The sequence below is a fragment of the Danaus plexippus genome, chromosome 26 (assembly GCF_018135715.1).
Source record: "Danaus plexippus chromosome 26, MEX_DaPlex, whole genome shotgun sequence".
Classification (NCBI taxonomy): Eukaryota; Metazoa; Arthropoda; class Insecta; order Lepidoptera; family Nymphalidae; genus Danaus; species Danaus plexippus.
In genome coordinates this window covers 509,204-530,689 of record NC_083554.1, presented here as the reverse complement: position 1 = coordinate 530,689, position 21,486 = coordinate 509,204, and the positions used below count along the sequence as shown (strand labels likewise).

General features: G+C 35.7%; 2 protein-coding genes across 5 annotated transcripts in view; one reads left to right on the top strand and one right to left on the bottom strand.

Annotated features, from left to right (window-relative positions):
* Positions 1-19,543, bottom strand: part of LOC116774447 (cytokine-like nuclear factor N-PAC) — a 34,839-nt gene extending 15,296 nt beyond the window's left edge. Inside the window, exons 1-7 of one of the 3 annotated variants that reach the window (XM_032667181.2) lie at positions 19,446-19,543; positions 19,321-19,357; positions 18,838-18,920; positions 15,672-15,798; positions 15,383-15,529; positions 9,692-9,892; positions 9,276-9,449 (exon numbers count right to left, since the gene is read on the bottom strand). In XM_032667181.2, the coding sequence (XP_032523072.1) occupies positions 9,276-9,449; positions 9,692-9,892; positions 15,383-15,529; positions 15,672-15,798; positions 18,838-18,920; positions 19,321-19,357; positions 19,446-19,480 (804 nt within the window). In that variant the 5' untranslated portion in view covers positions 19,481-19,543. The remainder of the gene's footprint in view (positions 1-9,275; positions 9,450-9,691; positions 9,893-15,382; positions 15,530-15,671; positions 15,799-18,837; positions 18,921-19,320; positions 19,358-19,445) is intronic. The other 2 variants (XM_032667182.2, XM_032667183.2) reach the window with 2 other exon arrangements.
* Positions 1,032-5,477, top strand: LOC133319698 (leucine-rich repeat and immunoglobulin-like domain-containing nogo receptor-interacting protein 3). Of its 2 annotated transcripts, none has more exons than XM_061524948.1 (5): positions 1,032-1,361; positions 2,224-3,912; positions 3,992-4,139; positions 4,226-4,378; positions 4,496-5,477. In XM_061524948.1, the coding sequence occupies exons 2-5, from the start codon at positions 2,252-2,254 to the stop codon at positions 5,054-5,056; spliced, it is 2,523 nt and encodes an 840-aa protein (XP_061380932.1). In that variant the 5' UTR covers positions 1,032-1,361; positions 2,224-2,251; the 3' UTR covers positions 5,057-5,477. The 2 variants fall into 2 exon arrangements, with proteins under 2 accessions (XP_061380932.1, XP_061380933.1); XM_061524949.1 differs by having other exon boundaries at positions 1,075-1,361; positions 4,226-4,366.
* Positions 19,544-21,486: the final 1,943 nt, after the last annotated feature.

Here is a 21,486-nt window from a genome sequence, read left to right as displayed (position 1 = left end):
CTAATTATGAGCTGCCAAAACTTTATTTATATATCAAAGAACGCAAAGCCACGGGATTTTAATAGTGTCTTTATTTCTTTTACAGTCTCATATATCCTTGAATAGTTAAAAGCAACATAATATATATCGCCTTACATTAAACAAATGTACTATTGGACTCATTTATCAAGGTCTGAATGTTTTCCACTAAATTTGCAAATTCGTTTAATAGCGTGACCTTCGACAAAATCCATTCCGTGTATATTTTAGTTATTCATAAATCAATTTAAAGTTAATCGTTTAGTTACGCGAATAAAACAAATAATGTACAGCACCGTCGCAGCCTCCGACATCTTACATTAAGAGGACACGGTTCTATATATATTGTAGAAAATTAATCATATAAAATTTATCGTAATAAGAAAATAATCATATCAATTAATATTTATGTATGGGAACACCATAACCAATAAACCATAGGACCGTTAAGGTAAATATATAACATAGAGCATGTTTTTGTATATATAATATATAATATAATAATAAAAACAATACTCCAAAGGTCGTGTTTTCTTCTATAAGTACCTATAACGCGTCAACTAAGACCCATTGTCTTAGTGATCTGTGTAAGGAACTAACAGGTAACGTATAAAAACTGTTTTATTTATACATTCCTTTATATTGAACGCATATTCGTGAAGCGAGTCCGTTATAAATATTCATTTAACGAGCTTTTAGTTTATCACTAGCATTTAGTACATTCGAAAGATAATGTGTCAATAAAACACTGTCTTTTTAAATGTAAACAATGTATCGTAGAGATGTTAAGGAACATAAATGTCACATAACGAATCGTTAGTTCTCATTTTTATAAACAGCTGAACGAACCCTAAAAATAGTTAATTTCTCTCAGATAGTGATGTAGAAAACCCAGGCATAATGTGTATGTCCACAGTCTGGCGGACGCGCGACGCACTTCCGAACACTTTCGTGGGCTTTCGGCATCGCTCGGCCGGACTCGGTGCCAGCTGACCGTGCGAGCGAGACGGCGATAGCGGCGTCATGCGCGTTAGAGAGGGACCGCGCGGGGCGCACCACCGATCGCCGCCATTTATTTCTTTTCAGTGCTCGACTCCGTCGTAGTGACAGCGTCTTGATATAATCGCGATAATAGTTCGTTTTATATGTGAAGATTGTATATTAAGTTCAAATCACATATTATACAAGTGTTCCCTAGTTGTGATAATATATAATGGAGTAGAGTGTATGATGTGTATAATATGACGTGGTCGAACGCAAATATGTCTAGCGTTCACACATCTGTTGTCATCACGAAATAACTTGGATTATGCAAGTTGGAATGAGATGTGGAAGAGTATTAGGTAAATAATGTACATTTATATAGTGCCCGACGTGTAAAACATATAAATAATACATTATGAGTTGACGATAATTAATTATATAAAGGCATTAACTATGCAGTCAGGTAACACCGATAAATATTAAAGTGATAGATTTATACTGCCGTGTCTTAATTAATTATTGAAAGGAAAATACATCATAGTTGCTCCATTTGTTGCTATTCAATTTTAATACATTAAACCCTTACTATCATTGTAGAATACAATAAATACAGTATGTTGCCCAAGTTCATTTAAGTAAACTCAGTAAAAATGTACCCACATACACTAAATAATTTTAATTCAGAATTAATATAAAATGTTCAGTTAAAATAATTCATTATAATAGTGTATATAGTAACAGTACTTAAAAGTAATGAGAATAATATGAATATTCATTATAATTTATTTAGTTATTGTAATTTAAAACAGTCGGTTGATAATAGTTTCATACAACCAGACTTATTGCACCACTTTATCAAGGACTTTATTTTTAATTAAGTCTGTAAACTTGTTTGTAGCTTAAATGCTATAAATACTTTATTTATTACTCATTTCAATATTCATTTTGAGTTTCAAAGTTGTTGACACACAATTTATCTCACAAAGAGATAAAGAAATACAATAATATTAATATCAAACCACAGTGAACAACACAAACTACAATGAATATTAGTATCCTTCATTTAAAGTAGTTCTTTAAAGGTAATTAACATTCATTACCATTATATTATGCTGAACACCATTTAAAATTAAAATAAGTAATACAAATGTTCGCTTTGAAACAAAATAAGATTCGAAACTAAGAAAAGACTAATACTAAATATGTGTTTTCTCTTTCCAGTCAATAAGACTATGACGGTTATAAAATAATGCAGTGGCTGCACAAAATATTGACGCTGGCAATAATTTGCGCAGCTGTGGAGGGGGGAGTATGTCCGTCTTCGTGCGTGTGCACACCCACCACACTGGTCTGCAGTGGCACGGCGGTGTCCGGAAGTAGGATCGGCAAGGCGAACCTCGCCGGCCACGGAACAGACCTCCGACAGATAGTATGGACGGGTTCTAACATCACCGCTACCGATCACAATCTATTCGAGGGCTTAGTGGATCTGGAGTACATCGATTTCAGTAGAAACGAAATAAAGAGAACAGAGCACGGCCTCTTCTCGAGGTTGATCCGGCTGACGCATCTGAACCTATCGAGGAATGAAATAGAAGACATACCTCGGTTCACGTTTGCCGACCTCGAGAACCTGGAGGTCCTGGACGTGTCTCATAACAAACTACAAGCGATACCATTCCAGGTCTTCGGGCCGATGATTAGGTTGAAGAAGTTGGATTTATCTTATAATAGGATCGCCACTTTCTTAGATTACTTTTTTAAGCCTAATAGCCAACTGAAAACTCTGTTCCTAAATAATAATAGTCTAGTTAAAATTACATCTCATTCTCTAGTCAGCCTTAAGGAATTGGAAACTCTCGATCTATCTAGCAACAAATTAGACAATATTCCTAAATCTATATTCGACAGCCTGGAACAGTTGAAGGATATCAATCTAGGTTACAACAACTTCGATAACATATCACAGGATATATTTAAAAAGCTGAATAAGTTAGAGACGCTTAATTTAGGTGGAAATAGACTTAAGGTGTTGCCCCCGACGCTGTTCCAATATAACGAAAACTTACTTGCAGTCTACCTCGAACACACGGCAATTACCGTCATACAGAACACCAACTTTAAAGGCTTACAGAAACTCAAGCGTCTGTACGTCAGGTACAACTCCATGTTACGGGAAATAGAACCCTTCGTGTTCCAAGACACGCCGGCCTTGACTCATCTGGACATTACTGCCAACGCTCTGACATACCTGCCGCTATCCCTGCAGATGTTAGAGAACTTACAGGAGTTGAGAATAGGGAATAACTCGTGGGCCTGTGACTGTAGGATGGCCTGGTTCGTCAGCTGGATAGAGAACAGAAAAGATATCGTGAGGTCGGATCTGAGTTGTCGGTGGGCTTACAGGGACGACATGCTGAGGTATCTGAACAGCACCAACTGTAAACCGCCACAGTTGATAAAGAGCAGTCCACTGTCGTTACACAGGCTCCAGACGGACGCACTGCTGGAGTGCAAATTCGCTGGCAACCCAGCCCCATCCATAACCTGGATAACGCCAACGAGAAACGTGTTCCATTGGAATCCAGATTCATCCCCGCCGGACATATTCCAGAAACATGGAATAGCACACGATCAGTATTACCGCCCCTTAGATTACAGTAACTCGAGAGTCAAAATCCGCGACGACGGTTCCCTCTTCATAGCCGACATCCATCGTGAGGACAGCGGCACCTACCTGTGCCTGGCCTCGAACCCCTCGGCCAACGCCACCGCCGAGGTCGTCCTCAACATAGATCCCATGACCATGTTAGAAATCAAAATCTATAGTTTGCTGTTCGGAGCGATGTGTGCACTGAGTTTCTTGGGTCTCACTTTGCTAGTGCAGGCTCTGCGTTATATATTCTATAGGTGAGTTTTATACATTTCTTGTTCAATTGACATAGACATATCGATGTTAATCATATTAACGATGTATTTTAATTTCCAGATATCGTCTCCTAGAGACCTGCTGTAGCTGTTGTACTTGTGTGAATCGCGACGCGCCGCGAACCAGACAGATATATCACATGCTGGACAACATCGAACAATATAAGAGACAACAATTGGAAAAACTCCGAGAAAACTACGCCGTTCAGGTGAGAGGCCAATACCTCTAGCGCTGGAGACGGAACAGTGTCAGAACGTTCGATATTAATCAATATTATACCCGTTCTTCTATTAGGTACATCGAATCAAAGAGAACTGCACCCAGCAGATGGAGTGGATTCAGAGTAGCTACTCGACACAAGCGGCTCACTTGAGAAATATCAGAGATATCGGAACCAACCATTTGACGTCTATGAAAGATCAGTACTACGATCAGGTAGCTATAGATGTAAATATATCTCATATATAATACACTAATGCTACCCTACACACGTTGCTTTATAAATGACCGCTCATAGCGAGCGCCACACAAAGTCTTATTAATAACAGCCGTTATTCAACAAAGGTGAAACGCGTCCGCGAGTACTCCACGTGCCAACTGAACTGGGTCAGAGAGAACTACGTGTTCCAGAGGAACAAGATACGGAAATTCAGCGCGCACCAGATACTGAGGCTGAGAGAGTCGTACAAATATCAGCAGCAGACGCTCAACAAAGTGCTGGAGAACCTGCCCAGTCTGTACTTCGAGAACTGCAGGAGCGGTTCGTGCGGCAGGAGCGACTCCATGGCCTTCGACCCCGACGTGGAGGTCATCGACATGTACCTCAAGACCAAGATCGAGAAGCTGGCGCGTCTGCCGCCGCACTTCGACGACGAGAGCAAGGTGTCGGTGTACTACACGCCCACCGAGCGCTCGCTGGAGTCGCGGCGGGGCTCGCTGGCGCGCGCGGAGCCCGAGGCCGTCCACATCAACATGATCGAGCGTCCCCCGCCGCTCGAGCTGCTGGACAGGCCGGGCAGCTCGCCGCTGCTGGGCCGCGCGCGCCTGGCCGCCAGCCTGAGCTCGCCCGAGCTGCGGCCGGCGGGCGGGCGCGTGCTGCTGGCCGTGGAACTGGAGCCGTCTTAGTGGCGGCCTCACACGCGCGTTTTGTTATACGCGCCGGCCCGTCTGCGCGCGTACTTCGTCTGACCGTGTGTGTGTTACGTCTCGTGCGATATGTTCGTGGACTACTTGCTACTGCTAGTGCGGTGTGTCGGTCTGTCGGCCAGTTCGTGTGTCGTGCGAGTCGGTAGTGTCGTTTGTTGTGACGGTGTGTGCACTGGTCGACGGCCCTCCCCCCTCTCCCCTGTCGGCCTGTCGGTGTCCTTATTATTATTACTATTAGTCGTAGTGTCACCGTCTAACTGTTGATCGCCAAATAGAACAACGATCGTTATGATGTGTAACGTTTCTTAATATAAATTATACAAATATTGTTGAAAATTTTCTAAATATTATAAATAACGAGAGTAAGCAAATCATGAAGAATAAATTATTTTTCAATGTACCGGTTTGTTTGATTTGTACAGAAAATCATCTAAACAACATACTGGTGATACGTGCATATACATACATATACCACTGTAGGTATGGGCATGCACGCACTATAAACATTGTCAGCGCATGGTTTCAAATCGAGCCGTTAAAGATTTTCAATAAAAAAATAAATAATACATAAATAAAACACCCACATCATGATAAAATTTTATTTAATTGTAAACGTATCAGTCGACCAACACTACGAGGTACTAGTAGGGTTGTACCAGTAATACATACATTATATACTATAATTATATATATATTCATAAGTAATTATTAAGTAATATTATATATTAAGTCATCGACTCGGCCAGAGAACATAATGTGACGCTTATGAGAGTACCTCACATGCTGTCTGTTCGCCGTTGACCTAACTTCAAGAGTTGTCATTCAGACGTGACGTGAGACGTGAAACTACCATCAATATAATCACATATATTTTTTAAACGGTTCAACTAATTGCAATATTTTTGGAACTTTAGATCACACTTATGATTATAAATTTCGGGTTAATATTATTATTATATAATATAGTCTTTATTTCAAAGCCGTGTAATAAGGGTTCCGTTACGGTGGCCCTTTTTATAGGAAACCAGTAGTTCAGCAATTAATCAAATATACGGAACACGTGCGACTGAACACTATAGAAGAATAAACAGGAAACGGCTCGTTGAGCTGTTTTGATGAACTTGCTTGGATCCCCCTGAATTTGTTGTACCTAGTTTGTTGGGTCCGTTGAACTGAGCGAGATCTACATCGCGATATATTTAATGAATAGCATTGGCGTCGGGTTATGTCCGTTACTTGAATATTAAAGAATGCTTTTTGCTGATAAAAAGCTGTTATGTAAACATCACGTGACATGAGACAGGTTATTGACGCTTTCTTTACGATAATAAATATATTATATGTTAAATTTTTTTACTTTCTTAGTTTGGATATACACTTCCAATGTCGTAACTGTATGAGATTGAAAATGATACATTGCACTGTTTTACGATTACAAATTTTGAATGACCTCTGTGGGTGTTAGATAAATTTAAATTTTTCCAAATATTTGTTATAGAAGAAATAAAAATTAAAAACGAAGAGCCAATCGTTTTGTGGCTTCCCGTGTCTAATACAGATAATTCAATGTATCGAGAACTGGGCGATTCAAGTTATCAGAAAGCGATGAAACAAAACTAGCTATTAAGTTTCATATAAATTAATACAATGAAGGTCTAACAAATTATATCGATAAAGATGCACACGACACTAGATGCTCGGACCGCGGACATGAATCAGTGACTTCCTACGAATCGTGATAATACTTAAGGTTCTATATGAGAAAACAATTGAGATAGATTTATGACATATCCCTATCCGGTTAGAAAATATTAAGATTTAAAACCTTAACCAGAGGTGTGTCCGATTTAAAAATTAACACTTGTTAGACGCGAAGATGACAAACATCGAGTCTTCTAGACTAGCACATCAGTTGATTTGTTGACGTCCGAATAAGTCTGAACGTAAAGATTTGAAAAAAATATTTGGAATAAAGACATAATTAAAATTAATTGAATTAAGAAATGACATTTCGATATTGAAAAGAAAAATAGAAGCTCCACTACGACTGAGTATAAATATCAATGAGACAATATTACTGAATAATTTCATTATGAGATGCGAGTCGCTGTAAACCAGAATCAATCAAAAGATTGTTTTGGGCAAGTCTAGAAATCGGCGATATTTAAAGGAGAGAATTAACTAAATATAGCTCAAAAGTTATGAATACAAAACTTCTAAACAGATAAAGAAATACCAACGCTCTGCCGATGATAAAAAAGAGATCTATGGAAGTAAATGTATTGAAACAGGGGTTGGATCGTATTCCATGACACTGGGAGACAGCGGGTCCTCGGCGACGTTAAGGAAGGTTGATAAAAAACTCTTTAAAAACACTGGCAGCGATCACAGAAACACAGTTAGACATGTGTTTGTCGTTTTGTTCCAAGACATACGATAGACAAAGAGATTTAATTCATGATAAACACATTTTAAATAAATCTCCTCATCTAAATGAATATGTACGCACTATAGTTACAAATTTTTGTCCCAAAAAAAAACGAATAAAATCGCTTCGCCCGGTCGAGGGTTATTAGGTAACTAACATAAAAAAATACAGACGAATTGAGAACCTCCTCCCTTTTGGAAGTCCGTTAATAATAACAGCACCCTAGAAACATCCAACCCTCGCAAATTCAGCTGAAACTTTTAACGATGGATAGAAGTCTGAAGCTGACGGAACCCGGTTAATAAATACACCTCAATCATCACACGAAGTTAATGGACTCGTCTCTTCTTGGAGCGTTTTCTAATACTCTGTATTAATGATACACTTTATCAATGTACTCTCTCTCTCTCTTATTATCATTATGGCTTCAATCGCACGAAAAGTATTTATTGAAAGAATTATGATACAAATGTTGTCTTCACTGACCACATTTCAATAGACTATCAGTTTGAGAACCGTCTGTCAATTGTTGAAACAAGCAACTCAACTTCCATGTTCTATAGTAACGTTCTGATATATTTGAAGGACTTCATCATATAAAACCAGGGCCTGTATTAAAAAGGACTGTATTAAAAGTATCTGTGTCTGGTCGCAACGATACGTTTGCTATAACAGGACAACGTCTGTCAAATATGCTAGTTCAATGAAAAGTAATTTAAACGCTCGTGCTATGGGAAGGTAATTAAAAATCATTATCTAGAAAAGCCTAGAAGTTTCGATCGAATAATAAACGACACAGCTATGAAGAGTGGATAGAGATTTCGCCTAAGTATTATGAAGTAACAAGTTCGGGTAATTTTACGAAAATTAACAACGGACCACAGTATATTTGGCTTTCAAATAAAATAACACCTCTGTAGGAAATACATAAAAATGAAATCTTTAGATGAACGTTATGCTTTAAAAAACTTGATAACTATGAATATTAGATACTTGCATTACACGAGAGGGACAACAATACAAAAACAAGTAAGAGAAAGAGGGATAAGATTAAATATAAATAATTAATAGTTTTAATACTATAGTTTAAATGAAATTGTTTACTAGTCTTTGTGCTTCAATATGGACTTGCGAAAACGATATTTTAAGTGAATCAGATGGTTTCAAATCTACCCTCAAATTAAATAATCAACATTCGAGCTCACTTGTAATCTGTAAACATAATTTCGACTAATATTTTAACTAATGAACGACATTCTATATTTTTAACCTTTTTCTTGACTTATTCAAAGCCACATCTGTGACCTGGTCAAGTATGATTCCTGACCACGACCTTGAACTTATAAATATGAGTCGTCGTATTTTGATATCTATAGTAAAGGTTGTATAAGTTTGAATTTCAAACCACGACCAGCCATCATGAGCGGTGGTGTGCTCTCAGCCGGGAGCCGCCCCTGGCAGCGTTTGTCACGTCACGTATAGTCAAGGAAACAGCGTCACGATAAACTTGTCCATCGATTTAAATTCAAACACAATATATAGAATAAAACATTTCCGGCACGAGCGAGCCTCGAACCTACGATACAATAAGCATCTGGGAAGACGGTGCCCCGGAGCTAGCGGAATCGTATTCAGCTCGCGCTCTTTGAAATGTCATTCTATAACTCCTACGTACATATAAATTCCTGTATCAACTCCGACTCAATACTTTGGTACTGAAAGCATCTGATCCGACCCTGACCTCGGTACATATATAAAGTGATCACTGACCTTGGCCGCCGTCCTGTTCCACACCAGCACCTTGTGTCCGGAGTTCAGCAGGTTCTTAACGATGCCGCTGCCCATGATCCCCAGGCCGAGGAAACCGAACTTCATCTGACTGGCCTTGATGTTCTTCTCCAGCAGGGTTTCCGACACGTTCTCCAGGTCTAACGGCGGCGTGTCCTGGGAGGGGGAGCGGATTTAGTGACGATAAGCATGAATCAATACAATCTACATGGTATATTCAGAAAAGAAGGAGTTTTTTCTTTTGAAGTTAGAGGTGAAGAGCTGCAAATTGAACGCAGCGGCACGATATGGGAAAAGAAGTCTTTGTCCAGCAGTAGGCTGATGATGATGGCGAAATGAAGGTGTTCCATAACAATAGTTGATGAGCTAAGTGATCTCAGTTACCAGATATGACTTACGGGTCTCAATATATTGGAGGGGCGGTGCAGCAGGCTGGACTTCTTGGAGAAGGAGTGGTTCAGCATGGAGGGCTTCTCGTTGGCGATGTCCGTGTCCGTGAAGGAGCGGGAGACGCTCTTCGCCTTCTTGCGGGGGGTGGGCTTCAGGCCGGCCGACGACGACCGCTTCACTGGCTTCACCTTTGAAAATCCATAACGTATCTATAAATCGTAAAACGAATGAGTGCTTGATGTTCAGTTGTATGAGGGACGCATTATGATATATGAACGTATATAGCAATAAGTAAGACCTCTAAAACAAAAGAAGTTAATAGTTATTCCTCGTTACACCACCAGCCATCTGCCCGTGAAAGTTCGATCATAACGGGTCGATCCTTTTCACAGATTAGTCGGTACTAACGAATACAAATTAATTTGATATATAGACATCTATATGTAATGAGATCTAAGATTTTCGCGAGTATTCATTTAAATGAAACTAGTGTTATTCGGATTTACTACGCGGATTTTATTATTTAAAAACTACATAATCCCGACGTTTCACGTGACGTGATCACGGGCAGACGAGGTGAAACGTCGGGATTATGTAGTTTTTAAATAATAAAATCCGCGTAGTAAATCCGAATAACACTAGTTTCATTTAGACATCTATGTGTGTTTAATTAAACAAAGTAACTTTTTATTATTACAAATAAACGGACCATTATTTTCTTATGTCCATAATAAAACTTCACATCCTGTATCATATTAAAGCGGGCTATTAATATTTAAAACCTATCTTTTTAAAATGTCGAGAAACTATTTTACGTCTGTATTTTTAACGTGACTAATCTAACACGTTACTTAAACTTTTTATAACACTGATGCTTATTTTTGATTTTAATGTAATATTTTATGGCGTCTCTTAATTTCACGTTTCGTTAAGAATATAATAATATGAATTTTATATTTATATATACTATATAAGTAATGTTTTTGTTTTATTTTACAATTTAAAATAAAACAAAATGTTTAATAATTGTTTATAACTTTCGCCAGCGGTGGTTTAAATAGATGTGTACATGAAAAAATATAATTAAAAATATTTTTTTAGAGACAGAAACGAAACCTCTTAGCATTCCATGGATTCACCGAGGGGGGGCCGGGACCATCGCGTTGCAGGGAGAGGAGCTTCAACAGTGCCTCGACTTGCAACCCAGGTGTGGTTTTAAGGGCCCACTATCTAACTGCGTAAACGCTCACCTCCACCGTCCAAGCTCCTCTCTCTACGTAACCAAATTTGAACCGAACCTACTAAGGCTGCTTTTGAAGTACGTTCCAAGAATGAATTGATATTAATTCTGGACCGGCCCAAGTCTTTTAGTAGACTGTAGAGATTTAGCTGTTATACCTCTCGCTCCCACTTCTACCGCGTATAAATCTACGACGAACCTATTTCTAGTGAGTTCGTTTGTGAGCTCGTAATATTTATTGACCTTAATGGCATGGTCTTTGGGGGTGATGGTTTCGAAAGTATATTACAACGCGCCTTAAAATTCGCGAATAAATAAAAATGTGTGATTTTGTGGGATTTTGTATCGTTTCTCATACGTATCCATTATTATAGTCCAATCCAAGCCGCTTTAAGGATAGAATAAGGCTTGATATATAACACCAAACGAAGTTCAACAAAAAGTTAACTATTTTTATTTTAATTAATTTACTTTTTGTTAATTTATAAATTTATTGAATATAATAATTATCGTAAACCAACGGTACGTATTCAAATATTATCAAAGCTAAATCCTCGAACACGTTTGTATGAGCTGGTTCTTAATACGAGAATAATTTCAAAGAATGTATTTCTATTTCTTTATTACTGTAAAAGGCTCATCTTATAATACCAACTGCGTCTGAAGTGCGCTTACAATTCATATCAGGTTAGATGATTTAAATAATACGAATTTATTTCCGACTCTACAATTCGTTGCTTTATCCATTTTTCAATAGACTTTTATATTTTAATATGACTTTATTGCTACCATTCAAGAATAATTTTATTGAGAACAAAACGTCTATGAACATTTACTGGTCAATAGAAAAACACAAATATATAATAAAGCATATGTTGAATAAAGAAAACAAGCGTTTATGACTGTTGTGTCCTGTTCATATTAGTTTGAATGCTTGTGCAGATCCTACTTGGGAACAAGCCGTCTGAGTGTATACAATTCCATTAATCACTATGGAACATTCTCAAACACGGAACAACACGTTTTAATTTTATATTCAGTTAATTTATAGTATATAAATCTCAGACTAATGGATCAAATTTAAATTTGTAATCAGTTTTTTAGGCTTATTATACCTAGTTTTAATATAATTCTCCTGTATGAAGTGTTTGTAATATCTATGTACTTTCAAATTGAAATCATAAAACATACAGTATTATTGTCATAATAAACAAACCTACGCCCTTATATACTACTTCTTATAAATGAAAGAAGACAAAGCTTACTCATAATAAGTTCATACACTACTCGTTCATTCTAGTTCATCAGATACTTTTAAACACATACAACAGGTGTTATTAGTTAGGTGATGGTCTTTACCATTGCATTTTATCTTCACACATGGAAAGCTGACATCACAACATATACCTCAATTAACAAAGAGAAATGTTATATTGTTTATCATTCCCGGACATTAAAAAATAATATTGACGACTTTGTGTTGTATAACATTTAAGAGAGTAGAATAAATAAAAATTTACATTGAATTTGACAATTTTATAAAAACATTGATTTCATTGTATTCGTACGTACTGTATACAACGAAAGATGTTGAAATAAATCAAAGCCAAAAGAAATATTAAAAATAAACCTCGCTTAGAATGAGAGGAAAATGTATTTCTTTGTATCAGATAACTGCTCAAACGGGTTCAATTGAAATACTATACGGAGACGAAAAACTTCTTAGCATTCCATGGCTAGAGTCTAGAGGACTAGAGTCCCCTAGCCCCTGTCTAACGAGCGTTGAACGCTTACCTCCACTGTCCAAGCTCCTCTCTCTACCTAACCAAATTTGAACCGAACCTACTAGGGCTGCCTTCGCAGTACGTTCCAAGAATAAATTTATTTTAGTTCTGAACGGGCCCAAGACTTTTAGTAGGTTGTGAAGAGATTTAGCTGTTATGGCATGGTCTTTGGAGATATTCGTTTCCCAAGGAACCGTAAGCTCCATTAACACAACTACAACTAAACTTCGCGATTACAGAAATATGTCTGATCCTCTGGGATCTAATATTGTTTCTCATACGTATCCATCATTATAGTCCAATAGTCAATGAGTAAGGCTTGACGTTTGATTTTATAGCGCCAGTTGCCTTCTCTTATAAACCTATTGAACGTCGTTTATGGTTGTTACCCTTTGCGCTCTGGGCACGGAACGACTGACCGCTTCAGGTATGATTTCCAGAATCTTATCGTGATGACGAAAGTATTGACCACTATCCAGGAGTACTTTACATCGCCCCAGGAAATGCTTCCCGGCGAGTTTTTTCCGTACCTGTACCCTATTTTCCCAAATTACTCTGACCTAGGAGATTCATTTGGAACGCGTTGAGATTAATTTTTAGCAGTGCTGGCGACCAATCACAAATTAAGGTGCGCCATTTTAGTGCTATGAGGCAACAATAATCTCCTACGTCTAACCACTCGTTCTGCATTTCTAAACACATTGCTTGGATCTTATATTTAGCATTTCGTCTTGCCGAATAAAAGACTTCAATATATCCGTATCTTGGCCCTTCTTACTCGATCCCAACACTATTCTGTTACTTTGTGCTCCCATCATTAACTGTTTATGAGATTGAAGTCTTTCCTCTAACTTTAGGCCATCTTTGTCTTTTGAGAGTGATATAGCAGAGTCATCATAGGATTTCCCCAGGATATGTCTCTTAGAGGCTCTCAGGTGTTTATAGACCTCGATTGAAAACTATTGCGATCCCTGAATAAAGTTGACGAATCAGCCGACAGTGCGAGGCTGAGCCACAAGTTCATCACTTTTATGACCCTTGCATCTAAGTTTAACAAAAGGGCTTTATGAAAATCATAGACGACGAAAAGATTACTGATCGGTTGGTTATTTACTTCGTCTAGTATTTATTTGATACGTATGTAGACTTACATTGCTATTGTTTCTCTTAAACTGTTTCTACAGCTGTCTACTTCAACAATATAAATGGTTTCCAGCACTAAAGTTAAACGCAGGTAAGTCTACCAGACGATAAGGCCGCCTTTTGTTTGATCTGATATTTATGTTACAAAGATTGTCTCTTTGTATTTCTCTATATTATATATTTTATCCATGAAAAAAATGATGAACACGAACGCTCATTTAACTTAAAAATACCATTTTTATTTACAATTTTTGTTTTGATATTAAAAAAAACTCAAGTATGATTTCGGAGCTTGCTGATTAACATCCTAGTCGTGTGTATTAATTTTACTTTCTATATTCCCTATTTGAATTTGAATTAAAATATTTATATTTAATGGAAAACAATACATATCATACGTATTTTTATTCTTCAAACACTAACTTCTACTTCACTTTTAACTGACAAACGTGTCTTTCTACGTATTTTTTAAACGGTAAATTTTTATTTCATCTCCTGGGTAACGCTAGTGTCATCATAGCGGAATTGGGTTAATTCCAACGCAGAGCTTATACGTTAAATAAACTACATGAGATTTTTAATCTACCAGTAAACTAACAACCTAAGTGAATTATGAAGCGTAATCATAATTATTACTGATAGTGAACTTTTGACTGTAAGAGAATTATTTTTAGTAAAACAGGTTGGGAACAATTTGTTTTACAATCAAAAAAATATGAGGCTACCAATGGAAACTTTGGAAGTCTTATAGAAATTATAAGAAATGCACTATTTGTTAGCCATCAATACATGGGTTTGATTTGTAGAACGACAGCACATCGCGCACAAAACAATCAATGTATATTAACAAATAAATATATTATTTACTTTTTGTTTTAAACAAGTTTCCTAAAAATCTGTGATCGGAAGGCGTAGGAAGTCGTGAGATAATAATAGTCAGTTCTGATTTGCAGTAACACAAACGTAACCTTTTCGACGACGAAGTGTTTTATTTCCAAAGAAAAATATATATGATGGAAAAATATTTTGTATCCAAATATAACATAAAAACAACGTGATCCTAAAATTAATATCAAAATTTAAAAGGCAACTTTAAGGCACATATTACTTACTATATATGTATTAGTGTTTTGTTTGTGTGTGTGTCTTGTATGTGTGTGTTTGTATGTGTTCCATCGGACATTTTAAAATAAATACGCCATTTATTTCTTTTACCTCAAATCATATTATTTAATCTGAATAATTATCTCCTTAACTGAACCATGGAACAATTAAAAAAATTAATTTATTAATGTTTTTTGTAAATTAAATTAAACCCATTCAAGACAGCCTGTATTCTTTTGACGCTCTTGAAATTTTTGAAAACTACCTTCAATTTTTTTGACCTTTCAGAACGAGAGAAACTTGTGAAGAAACATTAACTGAATCACAATATATAGTGAGATACAAAACACGTGTTCCACCAGCAGTTAATAAGACGATAGTACAGCATCACAACAAATACAAGTGTATACAATAATAGACTTTATTACCTTTGGTGTGGAGCTCTTCTTCTTCACCTCGGGCGAGGGTTCCTCTTCCTGTTGTTTCTCATCGGAGCTCTCTTCTTTCATGACATCTTTTAGTTTGTCAAACTCCTCTTCGGGGTTACGGACGTGCTCTTCGAAATCCCCCCATTTCTAGATCAAACAAATTACTATATATACTTAGCTATAGAAAAACTATAAGGAATTATTTTCTTATTCGAAGACGAAAAAATATCATATGCATAATTATTTTATGAGCCTATACAGTATATGTTATAGATAAGTCTGAACTGACCTCAGGGTTCTCGATGTACTCTTCAATCTGCGCCACGGCCTCCTTGAAGGCGGTCGTTTTACACGACTTTATCAACTGTTCTTTGTGCTCCTGGTAGGGCTTTATGTTGTGCTCCTCGATCCACGCGCTGGAGACAAACTCACCTTCACTCTCACATACTTAACATCCCACACCGATGCCGGAGCGGTTCATTAATAGTATACAATGAGGAAGTGTTTAGTTTAACCAGAAAAAATCAACGGAATATAGCGTACTGTTCGTAAATTTTATTTTAATTAAGATATTGCATGTCAATAAAGATGTAGCAAATTGCAAAATAATATCCGCGATTAAATTTAATTTAAATCTTTAGCATGTTTATAAGCACGCCGAGTGTACAAGCTATGTTATAACTTATGTGTTGTAATAAATTGCAGCAAGTGTTCAATCAGCACTATTTCTGCTGCTCCAGGCTCATCGCGTTATCATTTTTTGTTCACTATAGTCCGACACTGGGGAATCTTTGTTTTGGTCACATTCACATCTTACTGAATAGCAAATGTTGTGTGTATGCATGTCTATAACAAACACGATTTAATTTGGAAACGGACTTTATGAACTGATTTACTTTTCCTTTTCCCGTTTTATTCGTTTTGAAATCGAGTTTCTTGTTAGTTACATTTATTTTCTAAAGACATTAATAGAACTTGTATCTAATGCTTAGTGTTTTTTTTTTGTGCGCACTGGAAAAAAATGCCTTACGCATCCCCTTCCGCCGGGGGACGGAGAGGGGTATGTGGGACTCCCCGGGAAATAGGTTCCCAGTATATCCACTAAAAGAACCCAGTAAAATAAGTATATAATAAGTAAGAAAAATACAGAATAAAATATATATTAAGGAAGCCGTACAAAGCGGCTTTTTTTCGATATTGTTGATAAACCCTAAGTCCCGTATTCCGATCATACTAGCACTTTGTGAAGTGAAACTTGTATACGTTCCAACAAGGTTGCGTTACCGTTTAACGCTGTGGGGGGGGGGGTATAAAGAGACGGCGAGAGGGTATGCGCGCAGCTTGAACGCACGTGGGCAATCCATCGTAACTTATAAATGATTTAAATAAAGTTTGTCTTAAAGAAGCACTAACAATTTCTTAACAATCACTTCTACCCCTTCCCGTTTTCATGCCAACATTACGAAGTTTCTCTTCCAGCGCGGAGGGACTCCCCGCATATTTTTTTTTGTTATTCTTACATACAATCGAGTTATATATGAGAGGTTGATAATCTTTACTTCTATATTAATGTTGCTCTAAATCTGTTCTTTCGAGAATATTCTTAAGCTTACTCATTTAAACTGATTCCAATTTGAAACTATCACAAAATAATGAAAAGGAATGTTTTTCTTAGTTATAAGCCTTTATATCCCTTGAATGTCTTTTGATAAATAATGTATAGTTAATATACTTGCTTGAAGTAATTTATAAAAACGATTTTTTTGTTTCTAATACATATGTACAAATAAAACATACACACATATATCATATGTGTATATGTGTAAGGCATGTTAAATCATTCTATAAAGTCATTATCCTTTTAAAGTTTCTTCTCTGTTGAGCTACAGACAGACAGACCAAAGTTTCTACTACAATAGATTTCCGGTTTTCATTTTAAGGAGAGAGAGCTGTCAACCATTGGTCCACTTTGATCTATTTTTAAATTAAAGGGGTGAAACGGGAGGGGTGGGGGGAAAAGTTTTCCAATGTCCCTCAAATGTTAGTGAAATAGAATATATACAGAGCTGTGTAATACACATAAAGTCATACTCAATCTCATCTGTCAGTATGAAGCAAGTTAAATATATGAATGTGTGATATTAAGAGGGAAAACGTATCGACAGAATGCATACCATGAGACAATGAGATGCTGAAAGAGAAGCTCACAGCACAGAATAAATTATAATTATATATTACAATATATTTCTCCGACTGAGTGCTCGATGTGGGACTAGGAAATTATTATTTAGGACCAATAAGAATTGTTGAAATTTAAAACTACATAAAATGAAAACAACAGATAAAATTGGAGATAAATAATTTAAAAGTCCCTGTTTAGTTTTAAGTTGATTGTAGAAATAACCTATATATATATATGACATATCACTTGAATGTATACAAACACACTAGTTGGTAGTTTTCTTAAAATAATCATTTAAAGAAACATTCCACTATGATGTATGATACAAACATTTGACAAAAAAAAAAGTAAAAACTATAAAAAGGAGGTGTTATGCATGTGTATGTATATGTAATAATCATGGTTCAAACTCCATATGTATGAATAAATATTGCTATTCCAATTTTTTCAGCATAACTTCACAGTTATAATTATGCCTTAATATCAGCTGATGACCAATAAAGAGCGGAGAGCTTTCTCGTTAAACAAACATTGCCTTAAACATCCATTACACACGCTTTAAATATTCCTAAAACGATTCTTTGGTAAACATTATGACTTAAATTACTATAGAAGCTTATGAAAATAGTTAATGAAAACCTAGTGAGGTATACTTTGAAACAACATACAGGTATTAATTGAACTGTATCAAGAACGTTAGTTAAAAATAACTGTGATACATATTAAACTATTTCAGTAACTCTGTTATATTTCATATGATAATAAACCTAACTATCTCACTTAGCTACTTGTGTCTCGTACAAATATTTTTTTAAGGTACTTTAATAATTTATCTACATATTGTTCCCTCCAAAAATATTATAAAGTGGACCTAAGAAATATTTTTATATTATTCATAGCAACCTCTAAGATATTAGAATTTCCATATAGGATGAACCCTCCACTCGTTTATAGTACATATAAGTGATAGAGAATCACAAAATAACTTTTCTCCTCGCTCATCATGAAAGTGTCAGATAGGTTCCGGTGACTTAGATGACATGGATAAATAAATATTTTAAATGATACAAACTCAACATTTTTGGTTTAAAGGGGCCACATAAATATAAGTGAATATTATATGAGAAATATTATTTTAATAGTTTAGTTTTGACATACATCCGTTCATTATAACCTCAAGCGTACTAAAATCGTTTTGTAGATATATATTATTCCATAACTGTATAATTTTTTTGGCATTTTTACTACTTAATTTAAAATATCTTTTACTTACTAGTTATTTGTACCAAAGAAGTATATGCATTGTACATTCATAGCTTTCTTTGGAGGCTTTAGTTCTGGAGTAGGAATGGCCACCTGGAAACAGATACCAGTAACATCATTAAATTACAATAAACACCCAAAAATAATATTTTCCATCTCTCCCTCTCAAATATATTCTAGTTGTAGAAGAGGACACAAAATATGATTTTGGTTTATTATTACAAGGAATATATAAGTAACTTAAATTATGGCAAACTTTCACAGAGCGTTCTGTTCGTAAATAGTCCGTAATGTAAGAAAAGATCTGAGTACGACCCATTAGCGTCACATACAACAAAAAATTCCCGCTCATAAGTTTTTACAGTGATAACTTCACAATACATAACTTAACGTTTAGCAGGATGAAAGTTAGGAAATTTGATTTCCTTGGGCAACACTTACATAAATTTTAAGAAGGTTTTTAACGTAAAAATAGGATAATAAAGACACTTACACGGCCGGGCCAAGGGCTGAACCCCTTCATTTTGGCCCTGAAACAAAATAATATATAGTGCAAAATATCAACAATATTATGTTATATTACTTCAAACTACTTAAAATATAGTTTAAACAACATACCAAACTAAATCACCAAGTTTATAAGCAACAGACATTGTACACGTCCACTCTGAACCAATTTCCACGACGAACTAAGTCACAAACAATCTACATTCTACATCAACATATAAACTTTTCAGCGTCCTGTTGTCTATGGTTACAGATAAACAAGACAAGACTAATAATGTTATTATAATGACTAAAATATAAAATAATCTAGGTAATGTATATGAATTAGTTATATTTTTTTTTATAAAAACATAAATTATGGAAATTTTAATACTTGTGTTTTAATCTTTCTTGACAAATGTTGCCACCTTATATTACCTCTCCGGTTGTAAGGAATACTTCCTAGCGAATATGATGGAGTACACCCATACCTCGGAGTTACGATCAAAACAAACCATGTAATGATCGAAGATAGGCTTACGAAAATACTACCTTTTAAAAATAAAATTGAACAAAGTAAAATTTTTCGAAAAAAAATAATACAAAAAGCGTTTTCTATTAAACAAAATAAACAACATATTAATTTAATTTATGAAAGTTTAATTAAAATTAATCACTGTCTGATGAGTCCATGGTGGCTGTTGTCGTAGGTCGGTTTTCTTTCACAAAAAATTGGTCCAATGTTTGTTGAACAGCTTTTTTTTTCAACGTAAGATAAATTTCCTTGTAGCAATTGATATTGGTATCTACCGCCTAGGACACTTTTAAACTCCTTTCGCTGTCATGATCTTTTTTCAAAAAATCTCCATAGCTTCGTTAATCAAACACATAGCTTTAAAAATTTGTTTGGAAGTAAAATTTTGTTCTTTGGAGATTTCTATTAAACGGTCACTGTCATCTTCTTCATTAGCAAAATGCAATTCCAGTTGCAATAGTTTTTCATGAGAGAATTCTTGGTTGTGCGAGGTTAGCAATTCATTTATGTCGGTCTCCTCCATACCTTCAAAATTAGACTCTCTAGCTAAATTGGAAATTTCATGACAAACAGCTGGTGTACCATCAACTTCGAAAATTTAACGACGCACAGTGAAAATCAGTAAAAATTAAGCAGCAACGCAACTTCGAAGAAAACGCAAAACAAAACGACGCAAAGCGAGGTATATGTGTACATCCTTTTGCACAAAAATCCAATATTATGTTTACTATAAAATTGTTTAAATTAATTAGTAAATAAAATAACCAGTTACGGGGAAAGATAATCCACAAAGCAAAATATGTTTTCTTAGGCTTTTACGAACAATCATAATTTAAGTATTGTATTTTAAAATGACAAGACTGTACAGCAAATATATTAATTAAAAAAGATTGAAATACTGCTTGCTCACCGTTGAGAAAATACAGTTAAGGAATAGAAATATGTTTAAGTTTTAATTCCAAATTAACAAATCAGTTAAGTTATTACTTCAAATTAACAAAACAATAGTGAATGAAATTTTCTTAGTGGTAAACCAAAAAACTTAGACTTGCTGAGGTTAAATTGGATCAAATTATCAAGACCGCTATTCAAATTAGATTCTGGGCTCTGGATAGAATATTCTCGATTTCAAATACAATTTATGGAGACTTTATTCCGCAGTTTGTGAGGTTTAATAAAATAACCCGTCTAGAAGGTTTCTCCAGTACTATCACCCACATAAAAATAAATGCTACTTATAGACAACATATCATTGATATGTAGCAGTAACGATGTCCGAAATATCGTATCGTTGTTTTTTCTATACACTTAGAAAACATTGACTACTAGTCTCGTAAGAAAACCTTATAGACGGCACCTCAGTGCCGATAGGACTGTTAAATATATGGTATGCTCAATTCACCGATTCGAGTCAGGACATAATACCTTAACTGGTAAAACAACTGGAACGCTATATTCCACGCTTGCAGATTCGAATTCTATTTGTGTTTATAAATCTTTTATTCTATATTTTGAAATTTTAATTTAACTATAGCGATAATCCTGTAATCCGATGGACCTTATCGGTCTCCCTTTTTAGGGTGAGAATGCTTGCGGGCAAAACATGCAACCTTCCACGGGCAACCTTCCACGAGCAAA

What these genes read in the sequence shown, in the direction of transcription:
- LOC133319698 (XM_061524948.1), top strand. Translation starts at nt 2,252, where the DNA reads ATGCAGTGGCTGCACAAAATATTGACGCTGGCAATAATTTGCGCAGCT. An exon ending in CTGCGTTATATATTCTATAG is followed by an intron (nt 3,913 to 3,991) that starts GTGAGTTTTATA and finishes TTTAATTTCCAG; the next exon opens with ATATCGTCTCCTAGAGACCT. An exon ending in GAGAAAACTACGCCGTTCAG is followed by an intron (nt 4,140 to 4,225) that starts GTGAGAGGCCAA and finishes TTCTTCTATTAG; the next exon opens with GTACATCGAATCAAAGAGAA.